At 39.9% G+C, this 19,977-nt stretch overlaps 1 protein-coding gene and 1 long non-coding RNA gene across 2 annotated transcripts; one reads left to right on the top strand and one right to left on the bottom strand.

Moving 5' to 3' along the window:
* Positions 1-898: 898 nt before the first annotated feature.
* Positions 899-19,520, bottom strand: chst6 (carbohydrate sulfotransferase 6). The gene is made up of 2 exons (XM_067588997.1): positions 19,234-19,520; positions 899-5,484 (listed from the first exon to the last, which is right to left on the bottom strand). Exon 2 carries the CDS (start codon positions 5,389-5,391, stop codon positions 4,192-4,194), a length of 1,200 nt encoding a protein of 399 aa, XP_067445098.1. The 5' UTR covers positions 5,392-5,484; positions 19,234-19,520; the 3' UTR covers positions 899-4,191.
* LOC137183804 (uncharacterized) lies at positions 11,333-13,880 on the top strand. The gene is made up of 2 exons (XR_010928537.1): positions 11,333-11,429; positions 13,385-13,880. It is a non-coding gene; the product is annotated as an uncharacterized lncRNA (long non-coding RNA).
* Positions 19,521-19,977: the final 457 nt, after the last annotated feature.

Genomic DNA, 19,977 nt, shown 5'->3' with positions numbered 1-19,977 from the left:
TAAATACAAGAACAGGTCTGTCAGCGAACCCTCTGTCAGGCACCGACACTGTCAACTGGCTCTGCATGCAAACTAAAACACCATCAAGTCTAATAGAAAGGCACAACATGCGTTTAAACATGACAATAAAGTGTTTCTTATCTTTCACATTGTATAGGGACACGAGTTACATGTTCAGGCACTTTATGACATCAGTGACAACTTTGGGTCAAACACATTGGTTTGGACAGCTGGAAAACTTGTCTTGTTGTGGTTGAAGCATCACAGAACAGAAAATAAATTTATTAGCGTTATTTCATCACTACTCAGTACCACAATCAGCAAGTTAAAGGATTATATTGGTGTTTGTACAACTTGTACCCAACTGTTGTAGCTTGTGACCCATTAAAGTGAGTCAGTGTTTACTTGGCTGCGTAATGTCTATGAGTTGTGAACAGTTCCAAAAAAGACTTCTCAGATTGTTTCAGAACTTTAGAGAAACCTCCACCCCCCCAAAAAACATACAAATATCTGTCACAGACCCATTAGAGGGGTCCCAAGCCCAAGAATGGGAACAACTACTTTAGACCATTTTATTACAAATCAGACTTTTCATAATCATTTTCCAAAGCATCTGATTGTCTGTTTTCTCACCTTCTGGGCAGCATCAAAACGAACGTGACGCTTGCTTGAGCTCCATAACAGGGAATTTACAATATTATAAATAATATTACAATAATATTATTATCTCACAATTGCCTTAAAGGTAGGAAAACACATTCAAAATGCCATTAAAAAAGTGTGTGATTTGCAGTAAATTGAATAAAACCTGCAAAAACACCAGTATGGTCCATTAAGACTGTGGCTTGAAATCTATTTTTTTTTTTAAATGCTCCATTGTATTTTTTTATTTGATCAATAAAATTGGTAGTTCAAAGTGGGGACATTGAGTCTTATTTTTATTTTTTATTGCTGGTGATACACTATCAACATGGATAGAAAATTGAGTGATAAGGAGCGATAAAGGGGAAAACCCTCTCTAAGATGACTGATATCAAACAATAGCCTGTTAAGCACTGATAGAAGAACACAGTGCTCAGTTCACTTCTCTCTTTTCAACACTTTTGTCAGAACACACAGAGCTAAACACATACTGATTAATGCAAAGAGTGGAATACCTGACAGGACAGCATGCAATATAATCCTCTGTCGGAAAATCCATAAGCATCTGTGTACATGCACTCTCCCTCTCCCTCACACACACACACACACACACACACACACACACACACACACACACTGACAGAACATAGTGTACTCAGTGAACACTCTGTTCCACATGCTGCAGAAGTCTCTGGCAGACACACAGAGCACAGCAACACAGACCCTCATCTTCAGCAATGTTAAGTCTTACTGACAGTTACGCTTTCAAAGCACACTGTGACATGTTGAACTATCATTTTACTTCAACAGGACCCTATCATCACAGCTGATCGAGCCAATTCAAGTGCTGGTGCTAACTTGAGCAAATGTCAAATGGCAGTGATGGTAAAGGAATAATCCACCTTACACTGTTTAATTTCAGGATATTGTGGTATTGTATTTCTGATGAGCTATGTTACAACAGTCCTTTAGGGTGGAATTTCTCTTTAGATGCTCTTTTCTTATTAGAATCACATTGTACATGTTGCCATGCTAGCTGCTCTGTGGCTCCACCCCAATAAGGACCTGTTTTTAATTTCCTGCACCACTAAAACTAAACCGTCCCGGTGTCCCAGCTCTATACCACAATGCTACTTTTATCTAGGATTTGAATGTACAGTAAGCTCACAATGAAAAACGGATACAATGAGGATACGCAAAGCTGTAAATGTGCATATCAAATATGCTTGTTTTATGAATGTAGTTCTGATGAACTCATAAACAGAAGAGCAACTCATGACTGGAATAAATTTAGACATAAAAATGAAAAGTGTGGAGACAGCTCCGGATGTGTCTCAAAAAACCTTTTTGTTTCCTTAGAAAAATATTTTGCTTTCTCTTTGTTAAAGCTGTGTTATTGAACTAAACTAAGGAGCTTAAAGATAGTAAAATGCCACATAAAGCTAAGGGAACTGCATAACTCTCTGTGGGTTTGTCTCTATGAATGACCCCTTTCATATTACACATAGTAATTTACTATTTATTGGTAATATAAAAATATGTATTGTTGCAGCTTTAAGTTTGTAAATTTGAAAGTGGCAGTAGCTTTACAAAACTGATTGTATACTAACTGCCCACAGAGAATATTCTGCAGTACAACATAGTAGTGTATTCTTTGTAGTATTTGTATATACAGCAGTGTGCAAATGGGACACAGCTTGGGTTTGAGAATAAAGTACAACAGGAAAATATATATTGTTTAAACAGTTCTGCTTCACATGAAAAATAATAATGGATGATTATGTTCATAATATGACAAGTCCTAGGGATGCTTTGATGCTTTTTTTCTATATTTTTTTCTATAATTGATCAATATTGACAGAAAGCACAAAGAAACTGAACACTAACTACTAACAGTAGTTAAGTTGTCTTTTTAATTTGGCTCTGAAGATGTAAATCAACATGATTTAACGTTCTACTATTGACTAAATGCTTTGATCCTTAATCACTGTCAAAGTACTCTACTCAAAACACTAGGCATTTAAAGTATGAAAAATAAAATTAATCAATTATTAATCAATCAATAAAAAAAGAACAATTCCTGTAAACAGACATAAATAAATGGGAGATTCCAGGAGGCAGATTTACAGTTAGCCAGTTTGAGTAAACATCTTAATGCAACTACTGAACAGCAATCATGTCGGACTCCATTTTAATAACTAAGCCACAGTAAGTGAGGTACTGCACTACAAGCAGGAGGAAGAGGTAAATGTTTTAACTTTGTTCGACATTTCAGATGCCAAAACATAACTAGGTCAATGAGATGAAGGTTCCACAATCAAATTTGACCTTCAGTTTTGATATGTCACTTCCTGTTGGATTAATGATATTATTTTCCAACAGTGACCACACTGACACCTGAAATGAAAGATGAAAGATGAAAAATGAAAGATGTATCTACATAGTCTCAGTTTTAGACCCACTTTGTGTATTTCTGCCTAGTAGAGCTTTAATACACAAATGTACTTTCACTGATTCTAACTCAGGACATAAAAATATAAGTGAAACCTTTTCAGTGTTTTGGCTAACAATGTTAAGTATGCTTCCTGTCCTCCCCAAATAACGTCAACTAACATCCTGTCTCAGTGACATTACTGGCCTCAGACTGGCTTCGCTTCGTCACTGATCAACAGTCTCCTGTTGGGATAGATCAGGTCTTCAGGGGACACTGGCATGATGCCGAGCTTAAAGCAATGTGGATTCAAATTGAGTGAATTTACATCAGTTCTCTGATAATCACTGACTGATAGGAGCAGCTCCATTACACACTGATGTCTCAGACTGAAACATGTGCTGTGAATCTTGTGTTACACAAGCACAGGACTGCTGACTATATTCTGACTACCTGTCACCACTAGAATGCTTGCACTATGCAAAACCCAGGCCCAGGTTCACCTAGTGCAGACAAGAGTGCACTCTATCACCATTATGGGCCCACACAATTCACAAACTGTACACACAAAGTGGAAAGCAACTATACAGTGCTAGTATGAAAATATCAAATATAAATATCAAACAAAAGATTCTTGTGTTTGTTTGTCCAGACCATGTAATTATCTGTCAGCTTCCTTATGTTTTCTACCAAATTATTGGTTTTATTAATGTGGCCATGCTTTTGTGGTAGGTCCACGAATACTTCACAACGGCAACTCACCCAAATTGTAAAATCTTTTGATATTAGATGTAAAGACTGGGTTGTGCCAACCAGAGTAGTATAATTACTGTAAAACTTGTGTTTTACACACAAGCCAGATATGACAGCTGATGTGCAGCTCTGAACATCAGGTGATGAATAGTCAATTTCACACTACAATCCTCTCACTGAGTGTTAGGTGTGTATTAATCACAAATCATCGCTTTAACCTTGGACATCATACCAGTGTTCCCTGAGTTGAGGAATCAGTCTGTGATAGCACTCACTATAGACCCATACAACCAATAAAGCCTGTATAGAATATAGACTTCAGTCCACAGTAGTGTCTCTGTGACAAAGTCTCTGTCATTCATGTTTTATCTTTTACTGGGATGCTCTGTTTTGGCTGGTAACCAGCTGAACTGATACGGTTCGCGTGGCACCAGCAGATCAATGTCAAGTCTCTTCTGCTCTTTTTCACTGTTAACTGTCCTGTACCCGAGCAATGACATAGCCCCCTTACACACTTCCTGGATACGCTTGACCTTGTTGTGTGGCAGCGCGGTACGCCAAGCCTGGGAGACGTCTGCAGCGTTTCGTGAAGTGATTTTGAAGGCCTCTTTCTTGGAGCCTTTACCTTTTCCATGGGTCGCCTTGTAGATCCATTCCTCCAGCTGTCTGGTCATGTCCAGACCTACAAAGTCATACATGGCAGTTATTTCCCCAAGGGGGTTTCGTGCCACATCCTCATAGCGGACCATTTTGTAGCGGCCTTTTAGAAAGGGAGGGGGCTTCAGTATGGCCCTCTCATTGATGCGCACGTGGCTACGGCAGATCTCCTGCATGACTTGATACTGCACCTCGGCTGCTGGTATGCTCCTCTGCTCCAAGACGACTGCGTTATCACTGACAAAAGCTTTGGCTGACTCCTCTCTGGACCGCACAACAGCCCGTGGGTCTCGAACCAGATGGATGATGCGGAGGTCTAGGCTTGGGTCCTGTAAGAGCGGGTAGAGGGATTCCAGTTCAAAAAATCGAACTTCTTTTAACACCACGTGACTGTAAGTACCACAGGCCTCCTCCACCCCCAGAAGGCCCCTAGCATCACACGCCTGGAAGCATTGAGTCTGGTTGCTGATCTGGTTGCGTGGCGTGAGAGTACAGGCTGGAGGTGAGCACAGTGCTCTACTGTGACTCCACATGAACAAGGAGGACACGTTGTGGTGCTCTGGCAGGTAGGCCTCCATCACTGCAAAATCACACTGGAATATGCTACGTAGTAGATCCCTCACAGCCATTCGGAGTGCCCGCGCACTGGGCTTCTGCAGTTTGGTCCACACATGCCAAGCAGGCTCCATAAGATAGAAAACAGATGGGTGTTGACTGAACACCTGACCCAAGAAGGACGAGCCTGATCGCCACGACGACAACAGCAGCACGTGAACTTTGCCGTTGGATGGGGCGGAGCCGCAGGGGCTGAGCTGGACATACCAGCCGCAGAACAGCACCACTGCTGCCCCCTGCAGGATCACCAGGAAAATCATGGTGCTGAGGTTCACTCTGCAACGGGGCATCATGATTGTGGATCACTGGAAGCTCTGTGGTGCTTGATGTGGATCTTTCTCTTCTTTTCTCCTCTGTGAAGCTGTGTTGCTGCAGAAAAGACAGAGCTGAGGGTGATTGAGAGGGTTGAATGGAAGGAGAGAGAGAGAGAGAGAGAGAGAGAAATTGATATGTTGAACAGGAAATGTTCCAAAAATGTACAAGTTTCCTAGCAAATCACCTCTTAGCAAATTTCGTCCTAAAAGAGTAGTATCCAAATCATCAAAGTCCTGCAAAAAGTGGCCTTTGTTGCAAGGATTAAAGGTTGTTGAGCCAAAAGCAACGATATCTACTAACAGTATCGGAAGCAGTTTAAATAAGTAAAGTTTATTTATGTGGCACTTGCCTAGAGCAAGCTTCACAAATTGCTTTACAAATTGATGAAAACAGAGCATATGACCAACTAACAAACTGAGACAGCAGACACAATATTAAAGAAAGACCTGTCTGTACAAGAAACAGTCCACATTGCTGACCGTTTACAGAAAGGCTGTTCCAGAGCCTGGGAACTAAAAAATCAAAATCTCCATTACCCTTAGTTTTGAGTTTTCAATTAAATCAAATTTAGTAATTGTATTCATCCCCAGGGCGATTCAGAGTCAGGTGTTCATGAACGTACCTGGGAGACCGATGAAACAAATTGCTGACATTGTTGGTTCATGGCAGCTACCTCAAAAAACAACAAACCAGAGACCCTGTGTCACCTGACCCCCATTGTACCAATTTTTCACTAACAAGCCACCTGGTGTTGCCAAGGGTTTCCCGTCCCTTGAGGATTCCGTCTGGGTCTGTCTCCTCTCAGCCCCCCCTCCATTTTTCTGGCCAGGTGGCCGACACTGAGCAAGCCAGGTGCTCACAGCGGCAGCCTCTATGAGGAGAATTGGTGGCGAGACAGCTTCATTACTTCCATCACCTCCTGGTCAACACTAACACTTCTGTGTTTACTGGTGACGCCAGAGTTTCAAGTAATGTGCACTCAATCCCTGATATGTGGCCACCATGTAACTCACCGCCTCTGACAAGTGATAGCGACCACGCAAACACTACCGCGAGAACAGGGATGAAAGAGCCATTTCCCTGTGAAATTAATCCTTCGCACAAATACGATGAGTTTTCGCATCTTTCTGAGCACACTGCTGATTGCGGGGATCAAGCCATGTCTAGCCCCCTATAACTCTCCCTCTTTCAGTTGCTTTCCACCATGCAGACTGTGATGCTGTGACACTGTGTCCTCTCTGCTCGCATTTTCCATCCAGCTGCCCCTCTTAACAAGGCCCCTACAGCCATGAACAGCCTGTACTGCTGCATATGTGAAAAAAGCGGTATAAAGCCTATTGCATCTCCAAAGGGAGTTGTGTGAAGCTTGATAAATTGTCTCTAGTGACGTCACTTGAGTGAGCATTGGTTGGGTCTGAAGACTACAAGTTAGAAAAAGAAAAAAAATCTAAGGGCATGGAGTTAGAAAGAAGAGAAGTTAGCAGACCTCTGCAGCCTGCTGCTCATCTCTGCTTAAGGCTAGCAGCTCCAGGCTACATTAGCTGCTACTAGCATAATGGAACATTCACACAGACTCATGAGCTGGGACAGCGACAGCTGCTATTTGTTGTGAATGAGACCTAGCTTTGCAGCCCAGAGCCCCCCACTGTGATTGCAGTACTGTAGGTATAAGACAGGCGCAATGCAGTTGCAGGTCACTGCTGGGTCTTGGTTGCTGCCAACCTGCAGCCTGGCTCTTTTCTCCCAGAACCAGCAGTATTTGCTTTACTATCATGCAACTGACAGCAAACATCAGCAAACATTATTGTTATGAGCCTCAGCTTTTGTCAACAGTATCCTTTCCCATTCTCTACCATCTTCAGGTGTCACCTACTGTATGAACTTCCTTAACACCAACACACTCACACAGCCGCACACAAAATCCTCACACAGAAGGAGCTACATTTTTCTAAAATAGGCTTGTCCTATCTCTGCACATGACCAATTCCTGGCACCCTACATTCTTTGAAGAAGTATATCAGTATCAGTTTGCATGAAAATTGCTCTACAGTCATGAATGTCAGCAAGGGCTTGATTTGCAGGAAACTCTAACTAGATACAGTAAGAGAAGGAAGGAAGATGTGGCACGAAGGGAGAGATGACTAAGCATCCCACATGTTGACTCCCTCTGTCATCCGATCTGAAAGACAATGAGCACTCTATTGCACTTGCGCAATGTAATTGTAACCACTCTAGGTATGACTTTGTTCTTCAGGTTATAAAACCAATTCCCTACATGCGTAAGTAAGTAAGTTATTAAATTTTATTTGTACAGCGCTTATCATTACAAGGTATAAAACAAAATAAAAAGTGAGGAAGAGAACATAGTAGATGAAGTGAACATCAAAGACATGTGATAAGAAAGTGCAAAACTAAAACACAAAGTACACAACAAAATAAAACCACGACACAATAAAAAAACACAATAAAAAACATAAAATGATGATCCGCTACATACTGGTTGCTGAGTAACCAGGCAGAGTATTCTATAGTTCATGTGCCACAGCCCAAAAGCTCGATCACCACGGGTCTTAAGAAGGGTATGTAGGACAGACAGCAAGTTTAGCATATTTGACCTAAGAGAGTGAGCTGATGAGTAAGGGTGTAGTAGATCAGCCACCTATGCAGAAGCCTCACCATGCAACGCTCCGTAAGTGAGAATGAGAATTTAAAACTGGATCCTATATGCAACAGGGAGCCAGTGAAGAGATTTAAGTATAGGGGTAATATGAGATCGCTTGTTTGACCTAGTGAGTCGTCTTGTAGCAGCATTCTGGATTGTCAGACATACTAAGTGAGGAGAAAAGTGTGTTACAGTAGTCAATGCGAGATAAGATAAAGGCATGTATAAGCATCTCTAGTTCAGCAGTTGAAACCACAGATCTGAGTTTTCTACTATTTCTTAAGTGGAAAAAACAAGATCTAATCAGCTGCTTAACATGGGTGTCGATCAATGAGGATTGATCAAATATTACCCCTAAACAACGTTTCTGGTGAACAATCAGAACTTCCATTCTATCAGCATCAAGCTGTATAAAAGTTTCTGCCGTCCAGTCCCTAACAGTGTTTGTACAGTGAAGGAGCCTAGATAACCTAAAAGTCTCACTAGGTTTAAATGAAAAGAGGATATCATCTGCAAATAAATGATAAGCAGTTTTCATCTATTCATTTCTTACTAATTCCTGGAAGGAAGTGCAGTATTTACACAGTACTTGTTATATCCTGTTAAGTTACAAAGTCCATTAGTTTAATAAAAGCTCTTGTCATCTACTATATTGTATGGGACGCAGGAGGCACTTCAAGCTTTCAATGATAAACCCGAGAGTGAGAGAGTCAACAGGACATCATAGTCTGATTAAGCCTTACAACTCCAACTTTGATGATTTTTATATTTGGTGATTTTTATGTTTTAAAATTCTGATAAATCATATATTTCTGACACCATTTAAAAAGTAGAGTGTGATGGTTCATTTTTGACCTTGGACGAAAAAAATATTTTAAAATGTATTGATTAAAAAAGCATGGCAGCCAAATCAAACCATTTTTTTGGAAAACATGATATATATACAATGTGCCTGATATGGAATTTTGATGTTTGTTATTCAACACTATTTTTAAATTTGAGCAGCTTCCTCTACCTGTATCAATTATTAATGCATGCTCAGACTACTGTTTTAACCTATCGCTGTTCCCTCCTGGATAAAACAAACACATTAATATATTTATATGTTGTATGGTTTGGAGGCGGAGCTGCAGGTGGCAGACTTGAAGATGCTAAGATTTTTGTTGGGAGTGTCGAGGATGGACAGGATTAGGAATGAGTATATTACAGGGACAGCTCAGGTGGGACGGTTTGAAGACATAGCTAGAGAGGTGAGATTAAGATGGTTTGGACATGTGCGGAGGAGATATGCTGGTTATATTGGGAGAAGGATGCTGAAGATGGAGCTGCCAGGCAAGAAGAAAAGAGGAAGACCAAAGAGGAGGTTCATGGATATGGTGAGGGAAGACATGCGGGTGGTTGGTGCGACAGGTAGATGCAGAGGACAGGAAGAGATAGAAACAGATGATCTGCTATGGTGACCCTTAATGGGAACAGCCGAAAGAAGAAGAAGAAAATGTGGTCTTAATATTTTGAAAAACATATGATACTGTAACCAAAACCTTTTTAAAGGAATTCTTCAACCAAAATTGAAAACTTATGTTACCACTTCACCCACTGTAAGTTGGAATACTTGATCTGTTTTCCTTTGAGGCAAATGGAAAAGTCAAAATAGGCAAAAATGTTTGATACAAAGTTCATAAAATTCTTTTTAATAGCAAAACAATATTGAAATGTCCATAAAAACATTATGTAGCACTGTAGGTGTCTTTGTAGACAAGGTTTAATTAGCATTTTAATACATGTAATATTTGCACTATTAGCTTCAAATGTCTTTATTTATTTTGGCTATTTTTTAAAAGAAGTGTATCAGAAATGATCTTCACTTCTGGATGCTCTGTTGAAAGTAGGGAGTAACAAGAATCTACAACCACACTAGTGTTTCTGTGATACTTAAAGAACAGGTTCACAATTTTTCAAGTCTGTCTTAAAACAACAGTCAGGTTCCCAAATGAACACTGAAACAGGGTTTTCTTGGTGTAATCATTCCTCCTGTTCATACCGACCATTAGAAGATCCCTTCATAATGCACTTACAATGTAAGTGATGGGTATGGAGAGACAATCATATAAAAATAAAAAACAAAAGTGTATTATAATTTGTGAGTAATTTATGGTGTTCAAAAATGCATTGTCCACTCCACAAAAAAAATACTAAACCATTTGAACAAATGTAAAACAGTTTTACAAATAAATACATTGAAACTTGTATATATATATATCAGTATTTTAAATATATATGGGTCAATGACGTGACATGCAGATTTTTGTGTCCGAGGGCACTACTTTGGTTTTAAATAATTTTAAATGATTCATAATAAGCATCATTTTATTCTATGAAACCTATTTAATTTGAACATATTTCCAGTTTATCATATAAATTATATATATTTTACGTTTTTCCATCTCAAACCCTCAAAATGTCAGGTGGCACAACCGTCTGAGCAAGTTAACACTATATGAAATGTATTAAATATGTAATTTAAAATATGAATTAATATAACATTAATATGGGGGCATAATTTTATATTGAAAACCTTTCAAATAAACAAAGTTTAATAGTTTAATTGTTCTTAAATTGTTTGGAATATTAAAAACAACTTTGTCTGGAAATCTGCATATCTGAAATGTCAGGGTGGCGCAACTGCATTCATACAACTTTTATTTTGAATTGAATAGAGAGATGAGTAAACAGGATATTGCATCATCTAAAGGATCCCAAATGACCTTGACTGATGAATGAAAGGTATGTAAATTTCTCTCATATATTGCAAAAAAATAGCTATTTTCTCTTCATAGTTAGACTTGTACTGTTTACATGTCAGGTACAACCAATATAAAACCAAGAAAAAGTTGTTTTAATCTAAAACTCTTTATTGTATTGTAAAAATGAATGAATGAACTAGCTAGCAAAGTCAAAAGGTTAAATAGGTGTCCAAGTAGATGCCTGAATAATTGGGAAATAATAGAAAATGTCAGGTGGCGCAACCAGAAAGAATGTCCTTTCTTGATTAAATAAACATGTTAAACTGAGATATACAAATGTATGTCATTAAAGATATTAATTAAATGTACATTAATAGTTACTACACACTATATATACACACTATATAATATTTTTTATTAAAGATATTAAATATATTTATTAAATGTACATTAATATTACACTGTGTATATATATATTATTACATTTTTAAAATATCCCTTTCAATGATTTTAGATGCCACTATCAAGCAAAGAAAAAGCGGCACGCCACAGGGAGCGCATTAAAAATGATCCAGCTGCAAGAGAAAGATATCTTGCAAAAACTGACAAGGTCTCTGCTATCAATAACCAGTTCACTGAGCCTGACCAACCCAGTCTACAGCTGCCAACTAACAGGGCCACACTGTCCTCATTCTCCCCTATGACCAACGAGGAAGTCTCCAAACTTCTTCTAAACTCTCGTCCCACTACCTGTCCACTGGACCCAATACCATCCAACCTGCTTCAGAATATTTCCCCCGCACTTAACTCCGCGGTCACACACATCATCAACTCCTCACTTACAATTGGTGTTTTCCCCACCGCCTCTAAGCAAGCTCGAGTCACCCCTCTGCTCAAAAAACCTACACTCAACCCAGCTCAGGTTGAAAACTACAGACCGGTTTCACTCCTGCCCTTCCTGTCAGAAGCACTTGAGTGCACAGTCTTTAATCAAGTCTCTGAATTCCTCTCTGCCAACAACCTGTATGACCCAAATCAGTCCGGCTTTAAACAGGGTTACTCTACCGAGACTGCACTACTGTTGGTTATGGAATCACTGTGCTCAGCTAGAGCTGCCGGTCAGTCCTAAGCTCTATTGCTGCTGGATCTGTCAGCTGCCTTTGGTACAGTTAACCACCAACCCTTCCTCTCCACACTCACTGAGCTTGGTATCTCAGGATCTGCCCTCCGCTGGTTCATGTCCTACCTGTCAGGGAGATATTATAGAGCATCTTGGAATGGAGAAATGTCCAAACTGCACAGCTCATCCACAGGTGTTCCTCAAGGGTCAGTTTTTGGTCCCCTTCTCTTCTCATTATACACCGCCTCACTTGGCGCAATCATCCACTCCCATGGTTTCTCACACCATTGCTATACTGACGACACCCAGCTCTTCCTGTCATTCCCACTGGAAGACCACACCGTCCCCGCTAGTATCTTTTCATGCCTTGCCGATATATCAGCATGGATGAAAGAACGCCACCTTCAGCTTAACCTCTCTAAGACCGAGCTTCTTGTCATGCCAGCCAGTCCTTTCATACAACAAAACATCAGCATCCAGCTCGAATCAACCCAACTCATGCCCACAAAGTCTGCCTGAAACTTGGTAGTCATGATTGATGACCAACTAACCTTTAAGGTTCATGTGGCCTCAGTCGCTTGATTGTGTTGATTCGCCCTGTACATCATCAGGAAGATCAGACCCCACCTGCCTGAGCATGCAGCACAACTCCTGGTACAGGCTCTCGTTATATCACACATCGACTACTGCAACTCCTTACTGGCAGGCCTCCCTACATGTACACTTAAACCTCTGCAGATGATCCAGAACGCGGCAGCGCGTCTGGTCTTCAATCAGCCCAAAACAGCACCCCGCTGTTGATATCCTTCCACTGGCTCCCAGTTGCTGTCCGCATCAAATTCAAAACCCTGACACGCACTTGCAAAACCTCCTGCCTACCTGAACTCCCTCATTCAGGTCTACGCTCCCTCCCACCCACCATGCTCTGCCAACGAAAGGCGTCTGGTACCACAACAGGTCCCTAAGTCACAAGCTAGACTCTTCTCCTCTGTAGTTCCCTGGTGGTGGATCTGCAGAGTCCCTCTCAATCTTTAAGAAAAGACTAAAGACCAAGCTTTTTTGCAAACACCTCTGCACTTGATGAACTGTAGGGAGAGAAAAACAAAACAAAACATGCTTCTATGCACTCTATGTACTCTAATCATTGCCTTGTTGCACTGCCTGTTGGTATCTATGTCCTATCGGGCCCAAACTTAAGCTTTATGGCACTTACTGGTGTTGTTGTCTCCTGACTAGATCCTTGCTTGTGTTGTATCAGTCTCATATGTATGTCGTTTTGGATAAAAGCATCTGCTAAATGAAAAATGTAATGTAATGTAAAAAGGAAAGAAAGGTAATACATGTAGATAAGCCACAGCTTTTGTGCATTTGTTAATTTTGTACAGCAGTCAGTCAGACTTAAAATTAGAACATTTCAGTTAACCTTAGTGTTTATGTTTTTATAGTTATCAAAAGAGGAGGAGAGAGGGAAAAAATGTGAAGCCCCCAATCAGCTAGCTGTCCAGAGCAGAACAGGATAAAGTCAGGAAACAGTGGAAGCAAAAACAAAGAAATAGCAGGGAAAGGAAAAGGGCTATGGAGGAGATCTTGAATTTTACACCAGAATCGCTGGACACAACTCCCATTGCAGTGGCACCTGAGTCACTTGATCAATGTAATGTAATGCAATTGTCATGTAATGTTGCTAAAACAATGTTCTTTCTCATCAGTTTAGTACAGTTTACTTAAATGAATTGAAAACCAGTTTTTATCTGTAGCAGTTTCTACTGAATATGAAATGTAGTTTTTGTATATAATGTTGCCCAAACAATGTTGTTTCTTATCTGTTTAGTACAGTTTAGAAAGTTATAACAAGTTTTTATATTTACCAATTTATACTTGAACAGACCCAAGACACCTGGGATTTTTTATTCTGTGAAATAAAAATGCAATTATTCATTATTTGTTGTTGTTACGTTATTATTATGAATCTGGTCAGGCGGGGCAACCACATTGTCAGGTGGTGCAACCAGGTAAAATATTAATTTATACCAAGACATGGGAGATTGATGTGAACAAATGTTTGTAAATTGTGATGTAAACAATCATTCTATACAACAATATACTTTTTAAATTTCTAAAGTATTTATTCACATTTTAAATCTAAAGTTGGATGTTGGAAAACCAAAATACCCGCCCCTTACAATCAAGAATCCATAAGTTACTTTTAATGCTCAGCTCAACTACAAAATAGTAATGTTTTAGGCAGAGTAGACACTCTCAGGTATACTTGCTAAAAAATTACTTTAAAAAAAAAAGAAGGAAGTGTGTTTTTTTTTCAAAAAACCTTTGGTTGTGCCACCTGACATTTTTCGTCTGGTGAAATTGCAAATACAGTCTAAAACTGAACTAAAGTCCTGTAAATGTTGTGCAACCATTAAGACTTGTTTAAACACACTCTTCCAACATCAAATAAATGTATTCTGTACATTTTTAACGTTTTATAAAAAAAACATTTTTAAAAGGCTTATTTGTCATTGACCCATATATTTAACTTCAAGTTAATGATCTGATAAAGTTTGCTTTTGAAAAAGTTGAGGCTGATGATTGTCGCTCCTAGAACCATGCAACTAGCATGGCTAAAAACTTTTAGATAATGTGGTTTAAGTTAATATATTGAGTATTTCTATGTCAGAGCTCCTTTTATTTTTTTTAATATCTAATTGTAGAGCAACTCTCTTTGCATACTTTTGTTTACTGGTTGGGAACCATCCAATGAAACACCGTGGCATGAACTTAAACTCTGCTCTCTCCCCTGTTCTTAAATGTAGGAGGGTTTATCACCCCTGCAGTTTACAATGTGAATGCTTTCAGTTTTATCACCTGGTAACGTACACGTGTAGGTGAGCTGAAGAGAAAGAGCCTGAAGAATGATATGTACTGAATTTAACCCAAAGGATCTCCATCCACATGTGGCACATGTGGAAAAAAGAACAGTGTGCGTAGATGCAGCTGAGTGTGTGCGTCACAGAAAGAAAATTTATAGTCAAGAATAATCTAATCATGATGTTCCCATGCCTTGATGTTTTTCCATATCTAGCCTGCAGTGATCAGTTATTACTGCTTTACATTATCAGTGTTTTTTTTATAAGATAGAACTTTTTAGGTTATAAGTTTTTATCCACACAGTTTCAGGGTGGATAGAGCTTAAACCATCATTGGAGGATACAATTCTCCACTAAAACAGAAATTCCTTTAGGGTTAGACTGGAAGCGGGGACACCCACCACACCTACTCAGTGGTCTATCACAGCCTCTAAATGAATTCACTGCAAAACTCTGAAATGAAAAAAGAGTAAAAGGAAGAAAGAAACACAGTGCTGTAGAGGACTGTCCTTCTAAGCCTCCAGTGGGAGACCAACATCACAGCTGAGGTGATCCATGCAAGCGAACAGTAATCTGTTGTGCTTATTGAACAAGCCCCGACATGAGCTCCTCACCTTCAGACCCTCAGGATACAAAGGTAAACAACAGACATCATGACAGATCCTTCCTCCTCTCTCTTTACTTCACTCCCCCCCTATCAGTCCCAGTTCTCCTATATAGCATAACACACATACAATCCAGTTTTCATTCATACTTAAAAGCCTCCACTGTTGTAACAATCAGCTTGTCATAAAGGTTTCAACTCATCACATCCTCTCATCTCCAAACAACTGATACATTGGCAACTTTACTGAAATACATTGGGAGAAAGGGATCCACCCTTATTATACATTTTAAAACCGGGGGTGATTTTGTTGTAAACCCTCTAGTCAAACTAAAACGCTGACACAACTTGTTACATTTGTACTAAATCTTATAAAGCTTTACGTCACGTTAACATTATGAGAAACAAAGATGCAAACAAAGAGGCGATTTCAGTGAATCATAAGGCCTGTTCCTTCTTTGGAATGATTTCATCCCTACTTGATCCAACTGAGTGGTTTATTTAAGCCAATCACAGTAATTTAAGTTTACAGCATCTCACATCATAGCTTCAGTAGTCAGAGATTACAACACACTCTAAATCGGGTCAAAATAATCAAAAATGCATCCTGAGTTACTAATTCCTTGGCTTTCAATACACTGATGCTTTAACATTTCCAAAGTACTCCAGCCAATCGGGCGTCTCAGACTTCTGGCTCAGTCTCTTGTCTGCGGCAGCACAGTTCCAGTCCTCATCAGTGGATTTCTTTACGAGGGTGCGGCTGTGATCCACGGGTACTAGATTCAGGTAATGGGAGGTTTTAAATGACTTTCTATTTCCCTGAAATCTAAACCATGTTGGATTGTTTAACAGTCTGCCCAGCAGGAGGAAGTTAAAGTGAATCTAAATACACTCCAGGATTAATGTTGCACAACACAGCAAAACTGAATGGTTGAATCAGCTTCATATACATGTGACACATGGAACTGCGACAGTGGAGCACTTCCCATCCTCACTAATGCAGTTGCTCTGAAATTAGCTGTATTTGGCCCATGGCATCCAGCAGTTTCTCCTCTTGTCCCTCTGTTATCGATTGTTACAGAGTCTGACACAGTACACATCTGTGTGTACAAACATGAGCATGATTTGAATAACTCACATGCAAAACTGCCAGTGTGGCATATATATGTCATCGAGATAATACTTTTAATAATACCAACATGCTGTAAAGTCTACAGTGTCATAGAGAATGTAAACGTACTGCACCGTATATGGGCCCTCATGACACCTTAAAGTACCTTTAAATCCACCATAAATGTAGAAAGAAGTTTCTGAAAGGGTTTGAAAGATTTTCTGACAAATTCAAAAACATTATAAGAGTATTTCTTTTGAGAAACTTTTACAGCTTCCTCCTGTGCCAACAGTGTACAATACTGATAACATATACAGTATAGCTGTTAACATTTAGCGTAATATTTTAAATTGTATCCCCAATTAATCAGTAGTTTATGTCAGTTAAGGTGGCACAGTGAATGGAGTGCCCATGTGGTGCACGGAAATACGCACATCCCCTTCACTGCAGACCCAGCTTCACTTTTCGGCAATTGCTGGGGATTGGCTTGTTGTTCAATTGAATGCAACTATCAGAGTTCAGTGGGAAGCTGGTGAGGGATCATGTTTTTGTTCTTCCAGCAAGTGTTTAGATCAGAAAAACACACTAGGAGTTACCTAAAGTATACTTTTCAGAGTGGGGTCCATGTAATGTAAATTTTACATGTTTGCGGGAGTCTGTATTGACTTTTTGTCTACTTGCAGCCTGAAATTTATGACTGTATGCACAGTCTGTAAGCGCCGACTGCACACTGTCCATGTCTAAGGCCCTTTATACAACAACACTAGCGCTGGTTGGTCGGGATATCTCTACATTGTGACGTTTTATCTGGTAACAACAGAGACTTCATGTCTATCGTAGGATATAAGTGACTGTCTACATCACAACAACAGTGGTGGTTAGCAGCAACAAGGACTGCAGTGCAGTGGGTACTGCTTGTTCCAAATTGTGAGAAAAAAAAAGGGGGAAAAAAGAATACTTTGGTCAGTTGGGTAAAAAAAAAAAAAGTAAGGTACAAATAGTGGGGTTACAAATATCAACCTGCAGGACAGAATAGCATATTGCATCTGTATAAAGGTTATACTCCAAGCTTTTGTTGTTCTGCTTATTTTTGAGATGCAGTTACCAAAAAACATGCTGAGCAAAGCTGCTTGTTGTGCTCAGCTGTCTCCATAAAGGAACATTAACCCAATAAGCTTCTCAGGGTTGTTTCAGGATTTTGTGCAGCTGCATGGAGCAGCCATGAGTGTCATTGGTGTTCAGAGGATAAATAAACCACTCAGCCAGGCAGTTTTCTTCAACAACAACCTCCAACAGCTGAAATCTCAAACTGATTGAAAGCTATCTTTATTTAATTGTGCTAAACACCTCGCAGTGTAGTTGGTAATAAAAAGCTGCACTAACTATATGATGCTACGTGTCATAATATGGCAAAAAGCCTTTTTGACATATGAAATGACTTTTTTTATCAGTTAAGTGTAAAGATTCATGTAGGGCTGCAACTAAAAGATTATTTTCATTGTCAATTAATCCGACAATTATTTTCTCGATTAATCCATTAATTGTTTGGTCCAAAAGATGTCAGAAAATGGTGAAAAATGTTGATCACGGTTTACTGAAGCCCAAGGAGACATCCTCAAATGTCTTCAACTGTCCCGACCAATAGTCCATAACCCAAAGAAGTTTACTGTTATAGAGGACTAGAGAAATCAGAAAATTCCCATTTTAAAGGCTGGAATCAGAGAATTTGGACTTTTTTTTAATGATTCCAAATGATTAATCGATTATCAAAATAGATAATAGATTAATTTAATAGTTGGCAACTAAGCGATTAATCAACTAATTGTTGCAGCTCTAGATTCATGACAGTACGAACAAGTTTGGATAACTGTCTCCCAAATAAAGTTGAAAAGTAACATGTAACTATTTTGTTATTTATAGGACAAGTATAGGTCACCAGGTCTGGGCTATACAGTTATTAAATACTTGTTGCCTTTCAGTGGACTGGGAGTATGTGTGAAAAATCTTGCCTGATGTACAGAAATACTTAACAGTGGAATATAGCCTACATTAGTTCACTGCATCAAGCATCAATGTGAATATTTAACTTGATTTTACATTAATGCGATGTATTAAGATACAGTGTATGCCAATGTCGGCAAAAATATTACATTTTGATACTTAATTCAACCATAATGCTGAGCCGTGTGGTGACATTACCTCCATGACCCTGCCCTCCTTTATAGGGTCTATTACAAGTTGTCACTGAGCCTCAAACTGGGACACCCCAGCAGTACTTCGTAGGGCTATAAGGTCTCCGGCAAATATGGAATTTCATTGTTTTATGATTAAAAAATATTTCAGTTAGAAAATATATAGAAAACTATTCATTGGGTTAATTTTCACCGCCTGGACCCGTACTAAACGACATTCATACCCCTGTGTCTACATGGGGGGTCAGTGCTGTAAAACTGTTTGAAACTTAGGGAAGGTTACGGTACCAAACAACCCGCAGATTCACTTGCATGTCTGTATTTTTTGAGGACGAATTTATTGATGCGTTGTCCCAAAATGCGCCCGCTGGCTGCTTCCCACCGGCCCCACGGAAACTAACAACACGAATCACCAACATGAACACAAGAAAAACGGTCCTGGCCGAAGAGGAAAAGCCTGAACAGTGCGGTTATTGTTTAGTTGTTTAATTTCTTTTCCATTAATTTAGCAGGAATATCTTACCTTTAGGTCGTGCTGCCTGGCACGGAGCCGGTGCGCGGTGCTCTCTGTCCCCACACCCCGCGGTGCTCTTCTCCCCTCGGTCCGCAGCTGCTCGGCTACCTCCACCGTCTGTCCGGCTGTGTACAAAGCGGAGTTTTGAGACGTGGCCAGAGGCTCTGCTGGCTGACTGGCAGTGGGTTGGGCGGGGGCTGGTGGTCAGAGACAGAGGAGGGTGGTGGGCGGGTTAACAGTGTCCCATCAGGAGGAGGAGGACAGAGGCACCGTGCTGCTAGATAACCTCTGAGGGTCTTTGTGGCATCTGCTGAGTCATGGCTAAGTTTATAAAGCCTCAACAGGTCTGTGGACCACCAAACATTTACCCTACTCTCCTCAAGAGAGAGTACTGCATTAAATACTGTATCAATTCCAAAAGTAGAGTTACAGTTAAAGGTATACTATGTAGGATTTTCATTAAAAAATGTATAGACTCATATAAAAGTAATCCCTCTCCATCATCACTTATGATCCGCTACAAGTGTGTCAGTATATGTATCTGAAGAGATCCTGCTCTCTGCATGTATTTTCTTATTTTCATATTATTTTGCTGTGTTCTGGACGTTTCTGGGTGTCTACATTTGGGTGGCAAGTGTGTAGCCCCCAGCCAATAACAGCACGCAGGTGTGAGGTGAGACTCTATTAACTCGTAGCGACCAGGTTACATCACTGTCTCGTCTCTCTCCTCTGCTCCACTCTGCTCACTGTCTC

The sequence above is a fragment of the Thunnus thynnus genome, chromosome 5, assembly GCF_963924715.1.
Source record: "Thunnus thynnus chromosome 5, fThuThy2.1, whole genome shotgun sequence".
NCBI lineage: Eukaryota > Metazoa > Chordata > Actinopteri > Scombriformes > Scombridae > Thunnus > Thunnus thynnus.
Note: the sequence above shows the minus strand (reverse complement) of the source record. Positions and strands in the feature narration are given on the sequence as shown.